The 21,167-nt window shown below is 39.4% G+C and overlaps 1 protein-coding gene across 1 annotated transcript; it reads right to left on the bottom strand.

Moving 5' to 3' along the window:
* Positions 1-322: 322 nt before the first annotated feature.
* Positions 323-5,434, bottom strand: LOC139728681 (serine/threonine-protein kinase pim-3-like). Its single transcript, XM_071639619.1, has 5 exons — positions 5,187-5,434; positions 4,778-4,884; positions 4,478-4,525; positions 3,391-3,754; positions 323-2,450 (listed from the first exon to the last, which is right to left on the bottom strand). Exons 1-5 carry the CDS (start codon positions 5,275-5,277, stop codon positions 1,885-1,887), a joined length of 1,176 nt encoding a protein of 391 aa, XP_071495720.1. The 5' UTR covers positions 5,278-5,434; the 3' UTR covers positions 323-1,884.
* Between the last annotated feature and the right edge of the window lie 15,733 nt (positions 5,435-21,167).

The following is a 21,167-nucleotide window of genomic DNA, read 5'->3' as shown; positions in this document are numbered from 1 at the left end:
GCACGCATCCGGTGATGAGTAACATAAACACACACACACACACATACAATGAAATGTTATCGTGTTATTGGTGCGGATGTTTTTAAAGGTCACTGCTCTGAACTGGTAGTACAGCTGTTGACACTTCACTTCCCTTTTCTGTTCATTGTTTGCATACACAATATACGCACACACACACACACACACACACATTATCTGTATAGTAGTAACGTTACAGGGGTTTGTTGCGCATGTTGATAACACGCATAGCACATGGGGATAGTTCACGTCATAGCATGTCTGTTCGGCACATTACATAATGTATCCTGTCCCCCTACCCACCAATTAATGTTGGCATTATTTTCAATTCTAGTCACATTCACAACATAATCCAATCAACATCACTCAAAGGACATGCATCCATAATGCAGCATGAATTGATACAAAATAAAGCAAAGATACAGCAAAGGTAATTAAAGTTTTCTTCATGCCAACTGGCAAACTGTTCAATTTTTTATTGCATCTTTTTTTCTTTTTCTTCACAATATAAAAAATACACATCTGTATATTTACAAACTTCTTCAATTAAATTAACACCAAATTGAACTTATAATCCCACATCAAAAAAAAAAAATCATGAGAACAATATATTACTAATTTCAACATATGGGTACTGAGGTATCTGAGTCTTGACAAATAAATAGGACACCATGTAGAAGACAATTCTAAAATCACACCATCAAAAGAAGAAAACAAAAGAAAATAAAGACACACAAAAATATTTACCTATGCTTTAGAACTTTTTGGTCACTGCTAAAATAATTTAGGCACAATGGTGGACTTCTTTTTGTCTTAAATGTCTAAACTTCAACCTCTGAAGGGGCAAATAGAACAATTGTTAAAAATAAGAAAAGGACTGTCCCATTGATATAAATAGGGCAAAATGCACCAATAAAATTAGATAACCAAATCAGTGAATTCTAACTTCATTACTTCTTTGAGGAGTTTAATTTGCAACAGGTACTTCCATTATCGAAAATAAATAAATAATATAAACGTATTTTAGATGTAATCAGGTGATTCCATGTATGCAAATGCAATTCACTGAATAAATTGATCATTTCCAACTTGCAATTCATTATAAATAGTTTGAACTTGAATAAATACAACCAATATCAGAGTTCCATCAAAATTTTGTGACTCAACAGTCAGAAATTGATTGATTACCTGGAATAAATAATATAAATTCATATTGATACAAATATCTAAATAAATAGAAGAGAAATCAGATTTTACAAAAAATTCATTGCAAAAAATTAATGTTGAGAGAGAGCAGTAATGTTGCCTTCATATATTTTTCTTGCAATAAATTTTAAGTAGATCTTCCATTCTTCCATGACCTGCTCTGTTTTTCTTCACTATCAGTATCAGACACTTTTTCCCAGGTTTCTTCATATTAAAAAGTGTGGACAGTCGGAGTCCATATCAGGGACTAATTTATGATTTGCAGCAAGAGGCAGCAAAAATGCACTTTTCACACACTGGATTCATTGTTCACATTCTGGTAATTTACCTTAGAATTTTGCAAGTTGTAGGCGACAAAGCCTCATTGAGGTAATAAATAAATAGCCGCAAAATATTTCTTTTGTTGACAAAATTAACCTTCCCCTGCTAGAGCCTGCTGCCTGATACAGAGGACATTTTTAATGCAAGACATCATTAGCAAAAACAGGGAAATATTGCACTTATGAAAATAATGCGACATCACAGCCACTTAGCACCATATCCGTAATGGCAGAATACATGGTATGAAAAAAATCACACATTTGGTAGTCCTTCACAAATACGCGCTTGGACTCTATAGAGGTTCCCAGTCTCCTATAGTGATGCCAATACATGTCTATGTTAGCTGTGCTGTGATATTGGGGCGAAACAGTCTGTGAGGTCGCCTTCATCAATGCCTGAATCAGACGAATCTGAGTCCTGCGAGTGCGATAGCGACTCTGTGCTTGATGATTGCGACTCGGGGTTTGAATGGTTGTGCACGAAACAGCTGGTGGGGTGCGAGACGCTGCATTGGCATGTGTGCGCTTTGAGAATGTCCTCATGGCTAGAGTTGGTGCTGCTGTAGGGGCTATTGTCCAAGCTATTCATGGAATGTCCAGGGCACATGATTTTCTGGGGGCTATTGTCCGTTTGGCCCTCCTTCATCCACGGGTGCTCGAGGATTTTCTCCAGAGTGAGTCTGTGCTGGGGCTTCACTTGAAGCATCGATTCCACCAAGTTTCTTAGCGAGGGGGAAACACCATCGCGAAAGTACAATTCTGCACGACAAATTTCATCGTCCTTTTCAAAGGGAATATCTCCACAAGCCATGTCGAAGAGTAAAATTCCAAGCGACCAGATTGTCGCCGAGCGTCCATGGTATCTGTGTGAGAGAATCCACTCTGGCGGGCTGTAGACTCTGGTACCTGCACAAAAGACAAAATAATGGACAGACTTGATGAGTTTCCTGTCACAAACTCGGATCAGCACAATTACAAAATATCTAAAATGTAATTCAAAAAAATATCCATTTTCAAATCAATGCTATTGTGATAAATTCACGACATAATGCAGACTTTTTTTTTAAACAGCAGTTTCAGACTAAACCCAGCAACACTGTATGTGTAAAAATCCCCTTCCCTACATCTAGGTTGGGTTTGCTACTGTGAGCTGCCAGCTCCCGCTTGGGTTGAAAAGTTCACTCAGCATTGACGTCATAAGTCTGAATGGCTGGCTGAAATGTCAGTGTGAGAGTGAGTGCGCCCAATGCACACAGTGCACGCCACACACACAACAGACGAAGCTAGGCAAGGCCTGTATGTGTGTGTGTGTGTGTGTGTTGATCACTGTATATTCTCTATGCACTGCCGAGGGCTCGGTTTGTATACAATGCACATGCAGTCAACCAAGGAGCACTTAGTACAGCCAATATGCATTCCACGCATTTCCCTTAGCTATGCACACTCCCATGTATACAAAACTTGTAGCATGCTGAAATGACTAGAAAGACACTATTTCTCGATCACGGCCTGCTGTACCCCGTATCACCTCAGATTTAGACTGCATTTACAGCAACATTGAAACTAAACCTATGTCTCTCTTTAACAACAACAGTTTATGTCTTGTAAGTAATTTTCTTCTTCCCAGGTCAATTCACTTTGCCAACACTAATTTCTGTAAGATAGGGCTTAAACTGTATTTTGGGAGTATTTTTGAATGAATTTATATTCATGGTCGATATCTATACCACACAAAAATGAACAGGGGGAGGTCTATACTCAAACTACAATCGGATTTCAACCTAATCAGTTCTGTACATAATAATGAAACACTTGTCTGTACAATGTAGAAGTAGAGGACACTTACCATCAAAGTCCTTGTAGACAGTGTCTTTGAGGAAGGCACCCGAGCCGAAGTCGATGATTTTGAGCAAGCCGGACTTCAGGTCAACGAGGATGTTCTCGTCTTTTAGATCTCGGTGCACGACACCAGCCTCGTGGCAGCGGCTCGTCGTCTCCACAATCTGGCGGAAAAACCTCCGGCACAGGTCCTCGGGTAGCGGACCCTGTTCGGTGATGAAGTCGAAGAGGTCCTTGGCCGGGTCCGGCCTCTCCATGACGATGATGAAGCTGTCTGGCTGCTCGTAATAATCCAGGAGACGTATGCAGCCGCGGATGGAGGACACTCGCTTGAGCAGGCTGATCTCCAGAGGAACTTCACGGTTATTCAGCTGTAAAGAAGATGTGAGAGGAGGGGAGACAAATTATTAGACTTAGATCTACTTCATCTTTTTTGTTTACTTCATGTTAACTTAAGACTAAGCTACTCTTATCCATCTCACACAACACCTCCAAACATGAATTGACAAATTAGGCAAGACTGCCAAGAATATATTGAAGGACCTACATAAAAACAAAACAAAAAATGTTTGGTTCTAGGGGCTATCAAAAAGTTAATACAATATTTCCATCAACTAGTCTTGATCCATACACCTGTATGGCACAATGCTGGCATGAGATATCAAAAATTAGAAAACACAAATAGAATCTATGAATTTCATTTCACTGAAAAAAAAAAACCCTGAGCAAAATATTATAATACAAACTATCTCGACACTAGAGGTCTAGTTGCGTTATTCATGTCAAATTGCTGAAGATGTCATACCCTGAGGTGATTAAAGGAAAATTGTTAACTATCTCCGCCTGATTTAGGCAGAACAAGACAAAATAGGATTCAGAATGAGTTGCGGCTACAGCGAGGCCGCCACCAGCTGATGATAGCCCGCGACTGGTGTAGAGATCTAGTGCCTAACACTAAACAGTACGCTCTCTATGATAAAAGTGCTAATTTGGCAGTCCGCCAGCTGATGCAGACCGGCCGGTGAAGCGCAGACAGGCCTTTGTTCACAGCGATCGCGGGGAAACAAATCAATGTGCAGAGCATGAAAACTCACCTGGACCCAATCGTTCACTTTCTCCTTGTTGACCAACTTGATTGCAACCTGAAATATATAACAAAAACACAGAATACAATATTAGTAGGGTGTTGATGATAGTAGAACGAGTCAAATTACAATGTGCAAGCAACTACAAGTATCAATACTCGCAAAGGACACAATAATTCACGTCTGCGCAGCTCAGAAGGGAGCGCGCGATGGGCATAGTATACGATTTCTATACATGGATAATCTGGAAGTAGAAACCTACAATATTTCAGTAGGTACACAAGCAGGGTGATCACACACGAAACTCACCGGAAAATTGTCGGACAATCGTGTTCCTGCATACACAGTCCCAAATCCACCACTGCCAATCAAGGAGCCGATGCAGTACGTCTTCTCAAACAGCTCCCGTTGTTTTACTGTGGTTAAAGGAGAAAAGCAAATGATAAATTAGTTCAGGTGTTAACATCAGTAACGTTTAATACAATAATAGACGCTTCTAGACCAGAGCACTTCTACTCTACATAGAGTCTAGATCTACAAAATAAGTCGAGTTAATCATCAGTAGATAGACGGTCTACTAAAACAAGAATAGTGTCTACACCTCCACTTCTACATAACACAAAAATGGTCATCACCTACATCGTACCGGCGAAATATTAAAGCCAATGCGAATCAACGACAGCGGTCAGCTGTGGAAAGCCGGTCCCTTCGAACTTACCCATTCGATCAGCTGTTGTTCGTCCCATATTTTTCACGTTCATAGAGCAAATTTCGGCAAACTGACTGGTCAGCTTCCGAGGTAGGTTCATCTTGTGGTAGTACAAGTAGACAGAAACAAGGTAGTGAGGAGCGTAATTGTCGAATATCGAGTATGATCCGTAAGTATATATCCAAGAGTAGTGTCTCTGTTATGATGCTACTCCGAGGAAGTTCGTGTTTACAACTGAAGCAAGTTGTGTTCGTCGCGTGACTACATAGTAAATTGCCACGACCACGTACAAAACACATAACATAAGCAAAGACAGCCTTCATAACACTGATCGCCACTGAGACGACTGGCTAATGCATATTCATGATTCTTCCGCGAGTGATATGTTTTTAATAGTATGTAATCGTGTTTCTGCTCATTGCTAAGAATGGTTAAATTACATATTTTACATGGAAATGTTTTGTTTTGAGTGATTCAAATCCTAAATATTTGACATCATCAACAATATTCATTCTATATGATAGATATATGCGAACTATATTTTGTCGCGTATACTACACTTATGTCTCACTGGTGCTGAACCAAATTTGTATGGGTAGCGCTCCTTTTGTGCCAACGGCCAACGTTCGGTGGATAGTCATGTGTGATTGGTTGACGTACCTCGATCCATGAGCCAATCGCGCCGATTTTAATATGCATATTCATATATTGACAGTCCTGCCCACACCCACACATTCCCGCCTAGTGAACTTTTGACCGAAAAATCTCGGCGTTAGTGCTCGGTAGGTTAGCATGCATTGTCATGTGCCAGAGAATTCAGATCACTGTCTGGCCAGTGTGTCTTGATTGTACATTGTAGAATTCTATATACAATGTATGTGTTTCATTGATAATAAGGCGCCTCGAGAAAATTATCATCTTGACGTTTTTCATGAAACCAGTGAAATAGCCCAATAGACACACATTACAAATTGTATACACTTTAAGTTTTTGTTTTGTTTTTCTTTCACGCCCACAGAACAGAGAATGTTCACAGTGCATCCGTAGATGTAGGCCTAGTTAAATGTAAATCCGATTTCATGTGAAAAACATTCAAAAAAAAATGATGGATATCTATTTAATATGCACTGTGTATGCCAGTCTATTAAGCGCTGAAAGTAGGGCCTACTGAATAGGAACCGAGTAGCAACTGCCAACGGTGCACCCCAGTTCTTGGCATTCCACGATTCCGACGGCGTATATAATTTTGCCTAACTCTGCGACTGCACTCTAGCACTTTGCCTGCCCCTGCCCGCGCTCGCGATCGCGGCTACCCGCCCCAGACTTCTATACACACTGTCTCCAAGCTGAACGTAGAGGTCTCATGTTGGCTTAGACAGCTTGGGATCGAAGGAATACTACAACGCATAGTATTGTCTGCCGTTTTAACGCGAGCCCGATTTGTTTCATAAATTTGATCGAGATCTGTCCTAATTATGATCATGATGATTTATCTTCGAAATTAAATCATGACACTTGAGAAAACAGCTCAAAGACACTACTGATACCTTTATATCGTCAATGTTTGGGTATTACTAGTAGGCCCGGGATAGTTTCAAGGAACTGCTGAAAGGGATTACTACTTCAAGGTTCAAGGTTCAAGGCCTATGTCGGGATATCTTTTTTTTTCTGATGATGGTAATGTTGCAGTAACGTTGCTTGTTGCATGTAGGGCCTATAGCACGTGCATCATGAACATATTTATTAAGATATATACGGAGTATAAGTGCTCATTTACTCTAGACGGACTTCCTGTGCCTGACGACTTGACTTGAACTCTTAAGGTAGATCGATTTTTTTATGAGCTATTTCATTATTGAAGTTTTTATAATATTCTATTGCTTCCTTCGTATGTTTCGACACTTCGGCGCATCAGCATGTAACAAAATGTATAAAGATGAATCATATCTATCAATATCTAAGTTGTGACCATTCTATAATGAAATAAGTGTTCAAACATTTCCCCCAACACCAGACTGTCTACTTTCTCTCTCTTAATTGTTTTTTGTTTGTCGGTTTGTTTGTATTTTTTTTTTTTTAGCTTGCAAGTTTCTTGCAAGACTGGTATATTGCAACATAATCTTCTCTCTTATTATTTAGACCTATCATGCTCCATCGCAACGCTAACGATCGCTGCGGATCACTGTATTTAGTCAGTCTACTCAAAGAATATAAATCTAACATACAGTCTTTGGAAAAAATAACAACAAAGTAGTATACTCCATTAGTGATGATCACTCTTCGGAATGCGTGATGTAATCTTCTCTATTTTTACCTTTAACTCCAAATAAGGATTTTTTTTTTCAGGACCCGGGGAATCATTCATGGGTTCTTATACACCCTGTGATGTAATCGAGGTAATTGAATAGCATTTTTGGCGCCTGGAACGCTGTAGACAGTTTAATATATTACAGAAAACAAGTACAGTGTACCTATCTGGGCAATGAAAGTTTTTTCGACAGATAAGGACCACCGCGAAAATTTGGCGCACTTTTCTCACGCCAGTCTGTACACTGACTGTGTGGTGCGTAAATGGTGCATTCGTAGTACATGTACCATGTAATAGCCACACGGCGAGAGAGGGGACAAAAGACTTCAACACAATAGCATAGGTAGAGAGAGAGAGCGTGAGGTTAGACGATTGGTATGCCAAGAATTCGTGCCTAAACCCTGGGAATCATGACCCTCTTTTGTTTGGATCGGGGATACGGTTTAGCGAGGAACGCCTTGGGGACGAGGTCTTGCGGCGGTGGTACCAGCCAGTTCCCGGGCCCGCTCGCGGAGTGCACACTCGATGAGCCAAAACTTTGGGTTGCCGGGCAACTCTGAAAATGATTTACCCTAATGTCGCATTTAATGATCACAATTCGTGGTGAAAATGCAATGACACTTCATTTCGACACACCTGCGTTGCTTATAGTTGTCATCCATACAAAAATGTCCATTGTTCGGTCAGTTTCGTCGCTATGACGTATCAGAAAAAAGCAACGTGTTGGACTCACAACAATCCTTTTATTGCACGCGTTGGAATAAAAAGATACGTCACGTACCCACAAAAACAAAAGAATGTGAAATGTTAATATTCCACAACTTTCTTATGATCATGTCCGATATGAGAAACAAAAAAGCATGAGTCACTGTGCAGAAATTGTCATCTCAGAGGTTGATTGATTAGAATTGAAAATCATACTCTTTCATTTTCATTTTCATTTTCTTAAATATAGAAATTATGATATATTTATAATAGCCTTGAAATAAATATGCCGAAGTCTAATAGTAACTCTACGACATGACTTCTGGTCGTTTTTTTAGCATGAAAAGGATCAACAATGATGCGTCAAAATGCAGATCGCTCAAAACGTAAATTATCAAAATTATCAAAACATTGGCGTTCACTCTTTGCAGAGTGCGTTTGTTTGTTTGTTTGATTTTGTTTGCCTTTGTTCTGCTTTGCTTTGTTTTTGTTTTTTGTGCACGTTTATTCCTCTCCCACTTGAAAGAGGCAAATGCAGTGTAAACACTATATTGTTTTTTAAGTTGAAATTGTCGGCAAAATGAAAAATTAATCATTTTTTTTTTTCTTTTTGGTTCTGTTTTAACTGCCTGTCACACCCTCGGTTCATGGTCGACGACGTAATATCACACGTGATCGGTGTTCATTGGGCGCCATGAGAGATAGAAATCAATCAACAATATAGTGATTGATTTCGATGTGTGAACTGCGATTTAAACGATCATTACTTGAACTCTCAAATGCAATGTATTTTTAACGTTTTTATTCTGATAAAGCAAAAAGAGAGAGAGAGAGAGGGGGGGGGGTAGAAGCTACAACGTCTATGATGGAAGCGTTATTTAGTTTCGTTCTTTGTCTCAGGTAATGACCCTTAATTAGTGACGGACTCATTTCCTGCTGTAAACATGACCACTTCTCCTGAACGCGTGAAAGTTACGCATGACAGTCAGGGGCAGTTCTGTCCGGCTTTGTTATTGTTTTGATCTTGGTCTGACTTTCGCGAAACATTCAATAGAAAGTCATCCTCTTTGGGGCTTTTCAACTTTCGACAATCAGCCTATTTAGGTGATGAGAATTAAGACGCGTTGGGGGCTTTCAATTAATGCATGTGTTGACGGCTGGAGAGGGTGCACGCTGGATGGAGCTGACGAAGGAAATGAACTGAATAGACGATGATACCTATGGCATGGAGGCAAGACACCAGAGTTAATCAGATTAAGTGATGTTAAGATGGATTAAGTCAAGTCAATGTCATTAACTTCAGAGTTGTTTTCGTTCTTCATTGAATCCTCTGCCTATCACTAGTGGCACTGGCAGAGTAGGGACTAGACATCAAAATAACCCAAGTCAATGAAATGGCTTCCTCGTATAGGCCTATATTATGGGGGGGGGGGGGGGGGTCTTTTATATATCCAACACAGTTTGTGAATTGAGTCTGTGAGCAGTTCTTCTTTTGTGGGCGCGAGATTGTGAAATTGTAACCAGGTATTTGGAGATGGTGTGGGATGGGTAATTGATGCTATTGCCCATGTTTTGTCTGCCACAGTTATCGCGGGGCATCACCCCATCATGACACGATTGCATGTTTTTTTTTTTTTTTTTTTGAGGGGGGGGGGGGGACGGGGGGGGGGGGATGGTAAACATTACAATTGCGTATGGAGTTCTGGATGGCCGAGCAAGAATTTTTACGTCCTTTTATGTCTATCATTGTTCATAATTTTTTGACTGGAAATCTTATAATTCTGTTGTAAAGAAAACAAAGTATTGGTGTTTCGAGTTTCACTCTTGTTTGTAATTTATGTTTGGGCTGTATAAAGGTTGATGCATCGTTTCACATTTTGCAACGTAGAATTTTACACAGAAAAAAAAAATGAGTCGTTAACTTGCTCAAAATCATTCACAAAATGCAAATAACAGCCGAAATTCATGAAAACAGCGAGAAGACGTGTAAACGGCACATTGATAAAAGGGTATCTACTATCATGCGACACGATGACTCTGATTAGCCTACTGGTCGTAATGATCACTCGATTTTCTTTTCTTTTTCCAATCACAATTTTATGCGCAAAACACTGTGGCGACATTCAACCATAATTATTATATCAAAGGTGCACGATCCTTGAACATTGGCGGTAAACCCTCTACTATCGATAAAATCGTAAAATTTCATAAGATCACCTTTCCGCAACATATCTTTTGTTATTGAGTTTAATTTCCACGTTGCTACATTGTTATTTAAAGTTGATTTCCACAATGATTGAACGGAGAGAATTATAAGGTGCCATAATAGACCAACGCACTCATCGGTGGCGTCGTTAATTGGGAATCAGAATTGTGGATTCGGTCGCTTGATTGGATGGTTGTATATTCTAAAAGGGTGGTCGGTGTTTCTCACACTTGAACCCTCCCAAGCCGCTTGCTTACACCATGATGGGGTCAAAAGAGCAACATTCCTTACAACGGTTTATCGATCGACGCAAGTTATTGAACGTCCGACCGGGCACGAAATCTGTCGCCTCGAAAACAGATAAGCGCCCAAGCGTCTTATACTTTTCAAAGTTTAGTCTTCAAAAGGTAATGAATATTCATTCCCCTTTCATTAGCATGTCTCTTGGCTGCAGTGGCCATACGATTGCACGTTGGATTCTTTGTTTACGACTTCACGCTATACCAAACAATGGCTGAGCGATACGGCTTGTGAGCAACATCCGTTCAAAATTTGAAAACCGAGAAAGACTGGGGTAGAAAGTTTGGTAATTTCTCTCCTTTTCTTTTCAGCTTTTTGGAATAGAGTATCTGCACTTTATACTTTTATAGAGGCACAGGTGAATTTCGGTATATTATTATCACCATGGTACATTCATGCTCAGACGCCGAGATGTGTTCCGTACAATTGAGTCTATGTTGACACTGCGATCCGCGGGAGATCCTCGCAGCGGCGCACGTTGCCGAAGAACGGTTTTTGTTTGTAAACAAACTCGCCCGTTTCTTGGCGCGAAGCCTGATGGCCCGGGAAGGGTCGTTGCGTGTCACAGACTGAGCTAAATAGTCCCGGTATGACATCGAATACGGTCAATAATTTGTATGTAGGTGAACCATGAGCATTCCGTGAAGGCGCGAAGGCTTTCCTCACCTGTTACCTTGCTAGCACACGATCACGGGACACGAATGTTATTGTTTGGGGGGAGCTCGCATGACATTCTTGGGTTCCCGCCAGAACTTCTCCGGCCAGAATGAGAGCATCGTCTCGTCTGGAGGTCAACGGGCTGGCAAGGCGTCTTCTTTTCACTTCTTTAGAATCTGTAGCCCACATTCTTAGCTGGCACAACCCTAGGTTGGCTCCCTCGACATTTCGTCAAGACATCTCGTGATATATCTCTTGACGTCATGAATAGGGAGCAGAAGAGGAAAGCAAAGGTAGATTCGATGATGATGATGATCGCTTTTATCAACAACCTTTTCATCTGCTGCATGTAGTGGTGTTGGAAATGACCAGACGTACGTTCACCGGACAAAGTTGGCTTGCAATTTCCATCACATGATCACAATTGTTTCGTCAGAACCCACTACACTTTTTTTTTTCTTAAGACCTGTCGTCGCGACGATGACGTTAGCCTCTGCATGCATGACAAGCTTTCGAGGAATGCATTGAACATCGTAGCCAAGACTGTGATGTAGCATGTCTGAAACAGTATAATGATTCTAATTAACGTAATGTCCCAAAAGGTAGACAACAAACTCTGCGTCAAGTCAGTAAACCTAATTATCATAAAGGTCACTGACATTTATTTCTTAGTAGCCAAGTTATATAGGGAGAGCATTCCCAGCAACACGAAGTTTTAATAAATGAAATAATATGCGTATTTATTTAGTGTATATTACACCCTGCTGTATCATTTATTTGTACTTCAATGAATAAAAGGATATGTTTATATATGCATATGTATATTACACCCTACTATATTATTCTGGGTCGATGCCTGGATCTTCCCATTTGCAATCTGATGCACACTTTTCTAACTTCGTACGGCTTTGTCTCGAAATGTGTGCTGCAAAACATTCTACGAGCTAACTGCTTGCCGAGTCCTAATTGTATTACATCATGACCTACATAACCCGTCGAACGACAGTGTGTGGAACGTGCGAGGAAATGTTATCGATTGGTTAATCGCCGAAGAAATTTGCAGACCCTTTTAAAATAAAGGCGTTCTCGGCGGTTGTCAATCGGGGCTCTGTTGTTAGCACCAGCCACAACAGAGCCGCGAATTATCCCCAGCACCTGAATAGAATGGCGCGCTATAGAACCACTGGGGCACACGATAGGACGCTTCACTCCTGCTAAGTTACGTACCTATAGCCTGTAGCTGTAGGCCTAAGGTTGTTTTGATCAGGTCCCTCCGGTGCATGACCCATGTAATGTTGTTTATATCACCCACTCGATTGGCGTTTAAGTAATTAAATGTCAGTTTTATAGATAACGATATACAGCGTACATTATAGTTTCTACGTTCACCTCTCACGCCTTGTCGCTAACTTGTGTACAATTTTGTACTCAACGTATACAAAATACCCGACTATAAGAATGACCCAAGTCCATATTAGAGAAAAGTTGGGAAAAATATAAATGAATAAATAACTTTCTACTGTTTTTAGTGTTTTCGGTTATTGAGATGTTATTCATACAAATTTGAGTGTATAAAACAGTCACTTGAATGATTATTTGTATTTGCATGATTTCGTAAATGGTTTCCAAAGACAATAGCCAAATTTGGACTTGGGTCGTTCTTATATTCAGGTATTCAATATTAAAAGGCAATGTTCAATGTAGCCCCATTCCTATATATGCGTAACAAACACAAACATTAAACAAAAAATAAAAAGTAATGAAAAAGGCAGTATGGGAGCAATAGGATAAAAATGAGCATTTTCTATATAAAACATGCAAAAAGGTATAATGTCGAAAATGAAGTCGAAAGGAACAATCCGTGCATTCTGCGTAAACAGCATGTGTATAAGCAGCTAGAATGGTTATTGTATGAATGCAACAAGGAAGAAGAGAATAATAAGCTGGAAATGGGGAAAACCCCAAAACGCGCATCCATAAACTCAGAAGAACTCAAACACATACAACCATGGTAGCCTACACAGTGACAGTTACCCCCCACACACTTCACTTCCTTTTTGCTTTTACATTGTGGACGTAAGTAAGCACAGACACAGACACACACACACACACACACACACACACCACACGCACGCGCACGGAATGTTTACTAACAGACCAATCTCATTCCTACACGTCAATTTGGGTAAACACCCACTTCGAATGGAGAAATACATTTTTATACATAATGCATTCAAGATACATGTATTCAACCTTGACTTACAGGACATGGAGACTACTTGGTAACTTCTTGTTTTGTTTGAGATGTTATAGCTTTCACATACCAACTCTTAGAACTGCAGAGCAAATACAAAATAATACCATAAATGTCTTGATATTTCTTCGTTGTTTAACGTTTTTTGTTACTCTGGACCAAAGGAGTGCAGAGATCTTTAGCGAGACTGCAAAACAAGAATGTTGAATGGAGGGACATCGCTTAGATTGTAATATTTAGTTTTTTGTTTTGTTTTGTAGTTTTGAGTTATAATTATCGAATTTGTATTGCATCAAATTTCAGATATATGTATATGTTTGGGTAGACAAAGCTGTGTCTATCAATTCTTTTGGGTGTGTATGCTCAAGGTCACAGGTCACAGGTCAATGTTACATTTCAACAATGCTATTATTCCGCTCACATTTATGTAATGCCCCAATGTTTGTTTATGTTTCAAAACCAGTGTATATTCTATCATTAGACAAAGATTTCTCGGGGCAAGTTCTGGACTATTGAGCCAATGTCAAGTGAAAATATATAATCAGGAGAAGAATGATTATGACCGTGGTGTGATATACGGTTTTGTCAAAAACACATAGGCTTACATTTTTGTGCGTTCACACACATACCCACTTACACGCACACAAACGCTCATAGCCTTCAAGATTTTTATAGTATACAATCATTAATTCTATCTAGACATAAAGATGCCTTCATTTATATTGTTTAAAACTTTTATAAACTTATTATTAATCTGAGGAATATTCACACACATGTATATGTTACATGCGCACCACACCCAACACAACGTTGACTCATGCAGAGTGGTATTCTTTATTTCTGACGATGACATTGACATTGTATTGCTGTATATCTCTTTTATGTCTATGTATCCATGTTAAACGTGTGCTCTGTATATGCATGGTTCGACACTAACTTTTTTGTTTGGTGGCCCGATGGGGCCACCAAAATCCTAAATTTCAAATTTTTGGTGGCCCGAGAGAAAAATTTGGTGTCCCGAAAAAAACAATAAAAAACATTAAAAGTCCTTTTTTTTTCAATGAGTCAAATATTTAAGTTTTATGATGGTAAGAATTGGAAGTTGGACATATCTACTCATAAATAAACTTCAACAAACTTGCAACACTCACTCTCAGGCACTCATTCAGTCCTTTTCATCCATCCTTTAAACAAATTTAACTGCTAATTTCCGGCGCAAAAAGTTACGAATTTATTGACATACTTTTCAAAAAATTTTGGTGGCCCGAGGCGGGCCACCAAATTTGCCCTTTTTTTTTAAATTTGGTGGCCCGACTTTCATTTTTGGTGGCCCCGGGCCACCGGGCCACCGTTAGTGTCGAGCCCTGGTATATGTATGTATCGATGTAACTTTTATGCATGCAAACAAAACAAATTTCCAAAAACGGACGATAAAACTGAATTGAAGTGAATCGAATTGAATGAACAAGTAGGCCTATTTATTATCAAAACAAAAGAAAAGGTATTGAGTATACAAGAGTCCTTATATGAAAAAAGGGGAAATTTGTTAGATGAGTTGAAATATTCAACGATAGTTTGATACGAATGGTACGAGCATGTACCACTGGTAAGGGGATGCAACATTGAATTATGCAAGGATGTTTATATATTTTATGTTTTTCTAAGGAGTTATTCTACACTACATCCAAACCAGTCCTTACATAATTATGACGAACCGTCTTTCAACATAAAATTTTTATGACAACCTCATACAAGAATCCTCTCAGAAGGAAAAGCTCATCACCACACAGATTTGCCATTTTATTGGTTCTTCATTGCCGAAGTAACTCCATAGAGTTCAGGGGCAATTTTCCCCCTATGGACAATTGCCCCAGACCTTCCCCCTAAACCTAACCCTAACCCTAATCTTTACTCTTACTTTATCACTAACTAGTATTTAGCCGGGGTTGTCGGGGGGGGGGGGGGGGGGTAATTGCCGTGATACGCTCCATAGGCCCACTTTGATTTCTTCATGTTTTAAACAGGTATTGTGATCGAACACTTGAGCATTAGATTAAACCTTCTAATATATACAAATAACACTTTGTTGGGGGTTTTGTGTACATTACTTGATCGGCGGAAAAGACTGTGAAGACCTTCTTTAATCAACATGAGACACAGATTCATTTGCATTCCTCCTTATCTGCCATTTTCCGCGTATTTTCTAAACGTCCTGCCATATACTAGTACACGTAGTACTGTTAGGCTCCTACTATAGTACTCTTACTGTTGCATACCGTCACTGTTTGATTTAGACGATCTTAGGCTTGAGTCATTGACACCACATGAGCTTTTGTGACGAAACACAATAGTTGCCATAGAGAAGAGCAATTTGTATCATTTTTTCATAACGCTAAGGTCAATGACTTGGAAGTAAAGGCGCCAGGAATTGCTCGTTGCAAAGATGGGCGGAAGTTACATTCCTCTAAGCGCGAAGTCTACAAAAGACACGCCCACAATATTATTTTGAGACACGCCTTGTCCAAATAGTTCCAGCAGGGCACGAATCATTTTAGGGCAACTAGCAAACAGAGTCTGAATTGCACGACTATGAGCAAGTTACTAGTATGACTCCGCCTACGCGCAGAGAGACATTCCTAGATACTGTACCTTTGTGCTGTACATTCACGCGCATTTACGCACCTGAAGGAACACGGGCGATTAGGAAATGAATTCCTTACTTGCCAGCTGGTACAGGAGCGAACTAGTTTGCGTATTAGGATCACATGCGCATTTAATCAGGTCAAATGTATCAATTTCCTAATTGCATACTAGTACCTTCAAAGGCTAGGATTGAATGAATGCAGCAATAGGCCTATTCGTAGAACACGTCAGAGCAGTGAGAGTTTGTGGAAAATCAGACGATCCGTCCAAAAGTTATAATTTGTTGAAGTTTCTGCTCAATCACTGCTGGATGAGAAGACTACTACAGCTTGTGATGTCCCATGCAATGTGTAGAACGATACAAAGAAAATATGAAGAAAGTCCAAAATATTTTCACTTTTCTCGTATAATAAAAGAACATTTGACTCGCCTCTTTCAGAAGGCAAGGGGAATAAGTGATGACAAGTCGAGGAAATTTGCGGTTTTTTTTTTTTTTGCAAAAAATAAAATGTGAAATTCTCTTTATATATTTTGCTTACAGTGTATGTTGTTCTACGCATGTGACATCATACACTGTAGTAGTCTTATCATCGAGCAATGACTGCGCAGAAACTTCACAAATTCATAACTTTTGAACGGATTGTCCGATTTTCCCCAAACTTCCAATGATGTGTTTTACTAATATTACTGCATTCACTCAATCCACATGTACCTATACATGGTATATGAAGGTGCGGATTTGTCCTTAACAACTCCATATGAAAGACATATCAAGCTAGAATCGTGAATCGAGAACCAAAGGATATTATACTAATAGACAGGTTGTCATTTCCGTTTTCTTTCTTTCTTTCTTTCTTTCTTTCTTTCTTTCTTTCTTTCTTTCTTTCTTCCTTTCTTTCTTTTGCGCAAAATATGAGCAAAATTCACACTGTTAGGCCCTAGAGATATTGTATCAGGGCATCACTACACAAGTTACATATTTGTGGAACTGCTTGGGACATGTCCTCATCAGTTCACTGTGTAGCTATCGTGTTAGTTATAGCCTAAATGTATCTTTGTGATTGATGTAATCTGAATGGAATAAAAATGGAGGCCCTATTTGAAAAAAAAAAAGTATAGCAAACAATAGTAGCTACGATACCAGCTACTGCTACCACGGATGTTGCGCAGTTGCTTTTTGACACAAAACCATCATCACATTGTCAACGTATGTCCTTTCAGTAGTTTTTGATTCCAGGACGGCTTGGAAGGAGTCATCCGAACAAAAATGGAACATTACTTCATCAGCATCTTCTTGTCCTCCTTAACTCCCCCTCCTTCATCCCTTCTTCCAATCATCATTATCATCCGGCATGAGAAGGACCGACCAATCAGCAATTCACCGCATCACATCAAAAGCGAGTAATATTTCTAAGGAATGCAACATTTCAAATTACTTTATCTCCCCCTCATCCCGTCATGCCCGGCAGCTCCCGACGATATTAATGACACGCCATGACAACAGTTATTTTGAGACTACATTACTCTTTATGGTCAGACCATGGACACTTGATGGACAAACTGCGTTGGCGGATCCGAGAAAATTAACGCGTCGTATTTTTCCAGTTTCTGTGTGTATTGCATGTCCTTATCCTATACCCACGTATAGGCCTACAACTGGCAACATTTTTTTTTTTTCAGTTGAAAGATGTCTGAGGATTCGTGCAGAGAGACAATAACATTTTCTCACCTGTCTCTCTTGTTTTCTGCAGTAGATGACAGAATGCATGGTTTTCTTGGTCAAAGAACCACCTATATTAAAGAACAAAACATTGGTGTTTGTTTCACACTTACTTTGGCCATATCGTCTTTTCTTTCTTTCTTTTTCAAGTTTTTTTTTTTCTGAAAACGTTTGAGAGAAACGGGAATGATCCCATTCGTTGTTGGAAGTATAGGGTCTGCAGTGGAGTATCCTCGGTTTCAATTCCAGAAATCCTTGACAAGTGTTTGTTTGTATCACCGTTTCCCGAATTTCGAATCAATAGATTGAGAGGGACATCCCTCTCGTCTAACATCTGGTTCTGACTTCAATTATATTAATCAATTATCATGATGTATAAAAAGAGAGAATGTTAATGAGACTGAAATAAAAAACTTTCTTTAATAATGATTAATTGTTTCTGGCGCAATGTAATCTCTATCTAAAAGGATTAAAACTATGTATGTCCTATATAGACAGTGAAGCATGTGGCGGTTCAGTACTTTTATTTTCTACAACTTCCGCCCTGGAGTTATATCATACGGCCTCATCAGGTGTATAGTACTCTAACAATGATTTCGCTGTATAATTCTCCCTGTCAAGAACTTGTTGAATAACAATGACGATGGTGAGGAAAATCATTTTACCAGAATATAATCATACATTTTGTTTGTACTTAAATGACTGCCTATAACCATCATTACCATCATTATGTCATTATCATTGTTATCATTCAAACTTTTGCAAATCTAAAGAAGAGTGATCATTATTCAGGAAGCAACCAACATATAATTATTACAGATAATCTAACATGATAACAGGGGGGTGGGAAAAGAGCCCAATCTAAGTACACTGTATTCTATTCATTAATATGTACCCCGATACGTGATTATGTATGCTACATCTACAAACACTGCAACAGTCTGTTATTGCATCATGTTGTTATCGCGGAAGGCCTATATTATAGCAGTGAACGATCGTGCCAAAATGATCGTGTATAATGAAACAACTGTCAAAAGACGAGCGAAGAGAAGAGAAAATCGCTCCCAGCTGACAATATAATATGAATGTGTCTAACATTTCGCGCTATGAGGCATCCTAATGGGAACTGGCACAGAAGCCATTATCAGGTGCTTATCAATCTAATCCATTATCTACGCACACAATCGTGATGGCATGAAGTAGCGCGAAAACATCGGGGTAGCGATTCACGCTCATTCTGTGACGTATTTCACTACGTCACACACACCTTCACGACAGAATGTTCGCACAAAAGGTGAGTTGGACGTCATCTATGAGCTCCAGTCCCTCGTGGTAAAAGACGCTACTGTTGAAACCCGAAAATCCGGTTAAGTGAAAGGCCAGTAGCACTTTGGAACGTGCCTGTAACAATCCCCCCCCCCCCAAAAAAAAAAGAAAAAAGAAAAAGAAAAAAAGAAGGCTCCAACGCAAAATCACGTTCACTTATATCCGAAACGCAACGGTGCATGTAGCTTATTCCACCAGACTGGAAACTAATGAATGGACGCACTTTCAAAACAACAACAAATAAATAGACCCTGACAGATTGGATGTTCGTGTTTTTTCCCAGTTAAAGGGGACTCTGGTCCTTCAAAATATACGGTGAATTCAGTGAATGTCTTAACAATGTTGTAGAACACATCTATAGTAGAAGTGGAGGAAAATGACTGACAATCCGTTCCAAAGTGTTTTTCCTATGGTATAATGAAAGTGCACTCAATCTGCCTCGTTCCGAAGACTGGAATATAACTACCCTTTTTATAGGACTATAATAAATCATGTCAGAAAAAAAGAAATAAGTCGAAGAGATGTGTACTTTCGATTTAAGAATTCTCTTAATCATTGTCACTACTTTGACATCACGATCGATTGCTGTATAGCCTTCTTATCATATCTTTGTTTATGGCACATGGATTTAAACAAAACTTTTGAATATTAATAATATATGAACGAATTAACGGTTTTCACAGACTTCATTGATGTGACGAATCGGCCACCAAATACATTCAACAGCGATTGGGTACATTATTCTCAGTATTGCCCATAACATTCATCGTGTCGCCGTTACGTGTAAATTCGTCTCTTCTTTGTTTGTTTGTGTGTTTGTGTGTTTGTGTGTGTGTGTGTTATTAGCTTCCGGCGTCCTGTTCTCCATCTCATTAAACTTTTTTTTTTATCATTACTATAGTATTCTACTAAGGATTAAGACGGTGGTCTTCTGCATTTTGTTTGCAATGATTAATTTGATTGAATAGGAATATTTTTCGATATTGTTCTAGTATATTACTGAAATTATTTACGCTTATTTTTTTATGACTGGCTTATTTCATATGGCCTAGCGGTAGTATGACTTATTTTTGAAAATTTACTTTGTGAAAAATGCAGAAAGTTTCAAATTAAATCAAAATCAAATCGCGTATAATAACTGTATACACTATACCAATAGGACCTGAAGTTGTATTTGTGTGATGACAACAATAATGAAGAGTAAAAAAAAAAAATGGGAAAACAACACATTGTTTATCATAACATCCGACGATACCGTCGTGTCAATTTAGATCACCATAAGCCTGTAGATGTGAGGAGCAGCATTAAATTGGCGGAAGCCCCGTCGATGTCATTGATCGTGTTGGGAGCTGGAACGTGACAAGCCGTAAGTACAATTTGACGTCACCCCCCAAAAGGTGTATGCACATACCAAAACAGTGTACACACTAATGGAGGTCTACTATAGCTTTCATGGTGTACTGAATACATTTTGGGGCATATACGACAGATGGTGCCTTATAATATAAGCAAACTTAAGCATGGATTTCACGCCTCGCGTCCCATAGCACCTCGCCTGTTCTTTAAGACGTTCCCTCATCCGCCCACCACCTTGCTGTGTGAGTTTGACAGACCATGGAGGGAGGTTCATGGACAGACTTCACAATGAAGCTTGGGGTTTAGCGAGCGGAAGATTCATGTTGAACCCCTCATTCATGCAGTCCTTTCATGACTGTGCTTTCATTTTGAATGGAGGCCTGCCTGCTCGCAGGAAATTTACTTCCGACTTCTAAGCCGGGCAGCAAATTGAAGGCATGCATGATTTATCATTTCGATAAAGGTATACAGTCCGGATAGAAGACAATCTTTCACTCTCTCTCCCACCCCACCCC

The sequence above is a fragment of the Diadema antillarum genome, unplaced genomic scaffold (genome assembly GCF_040938485.1).
Source record: "Diadema antillarum isolate AM-2024a unplaced genomic scaffold, OU_Dant_1.0 scf00000019, whole genome shotgun sequence".
In the NCBI taxonomy this organism is placed as follows: domain Eukaryota; kingdom Metazoa; phylum Echinodermata; class Echinoidea; order Diadematoida; family Diadematidae; genus Diadema; species Diadema antillarum.
This window is presented reverse-complemented; position numbering and strand designations above follow the sequence as displayed.

Coding starts and splice junctions, on each gene's coding strand:
- LOC139728681 (XM_071639619.1), bottom strand. CDS start 5,277: ATGAACCTACCTCGGAAGCTGACCAGTCAGTTTGCCGAAATTTGCTCT. Junction 4,526..4,777: donor GATTGTCCGACAATTTTCCG/GTGAGTTTCGTG, acceptor TATATATTTCAG/GTTGCAATCAAGTTGGTCAA. Junction 2,451..3,390: donor TGTCTACAAGGACTTTGATG/GTAAGTGTCCTC, acceptor TCTTTTGTGCAG/GTACCAGAGTCTACAGCCCG.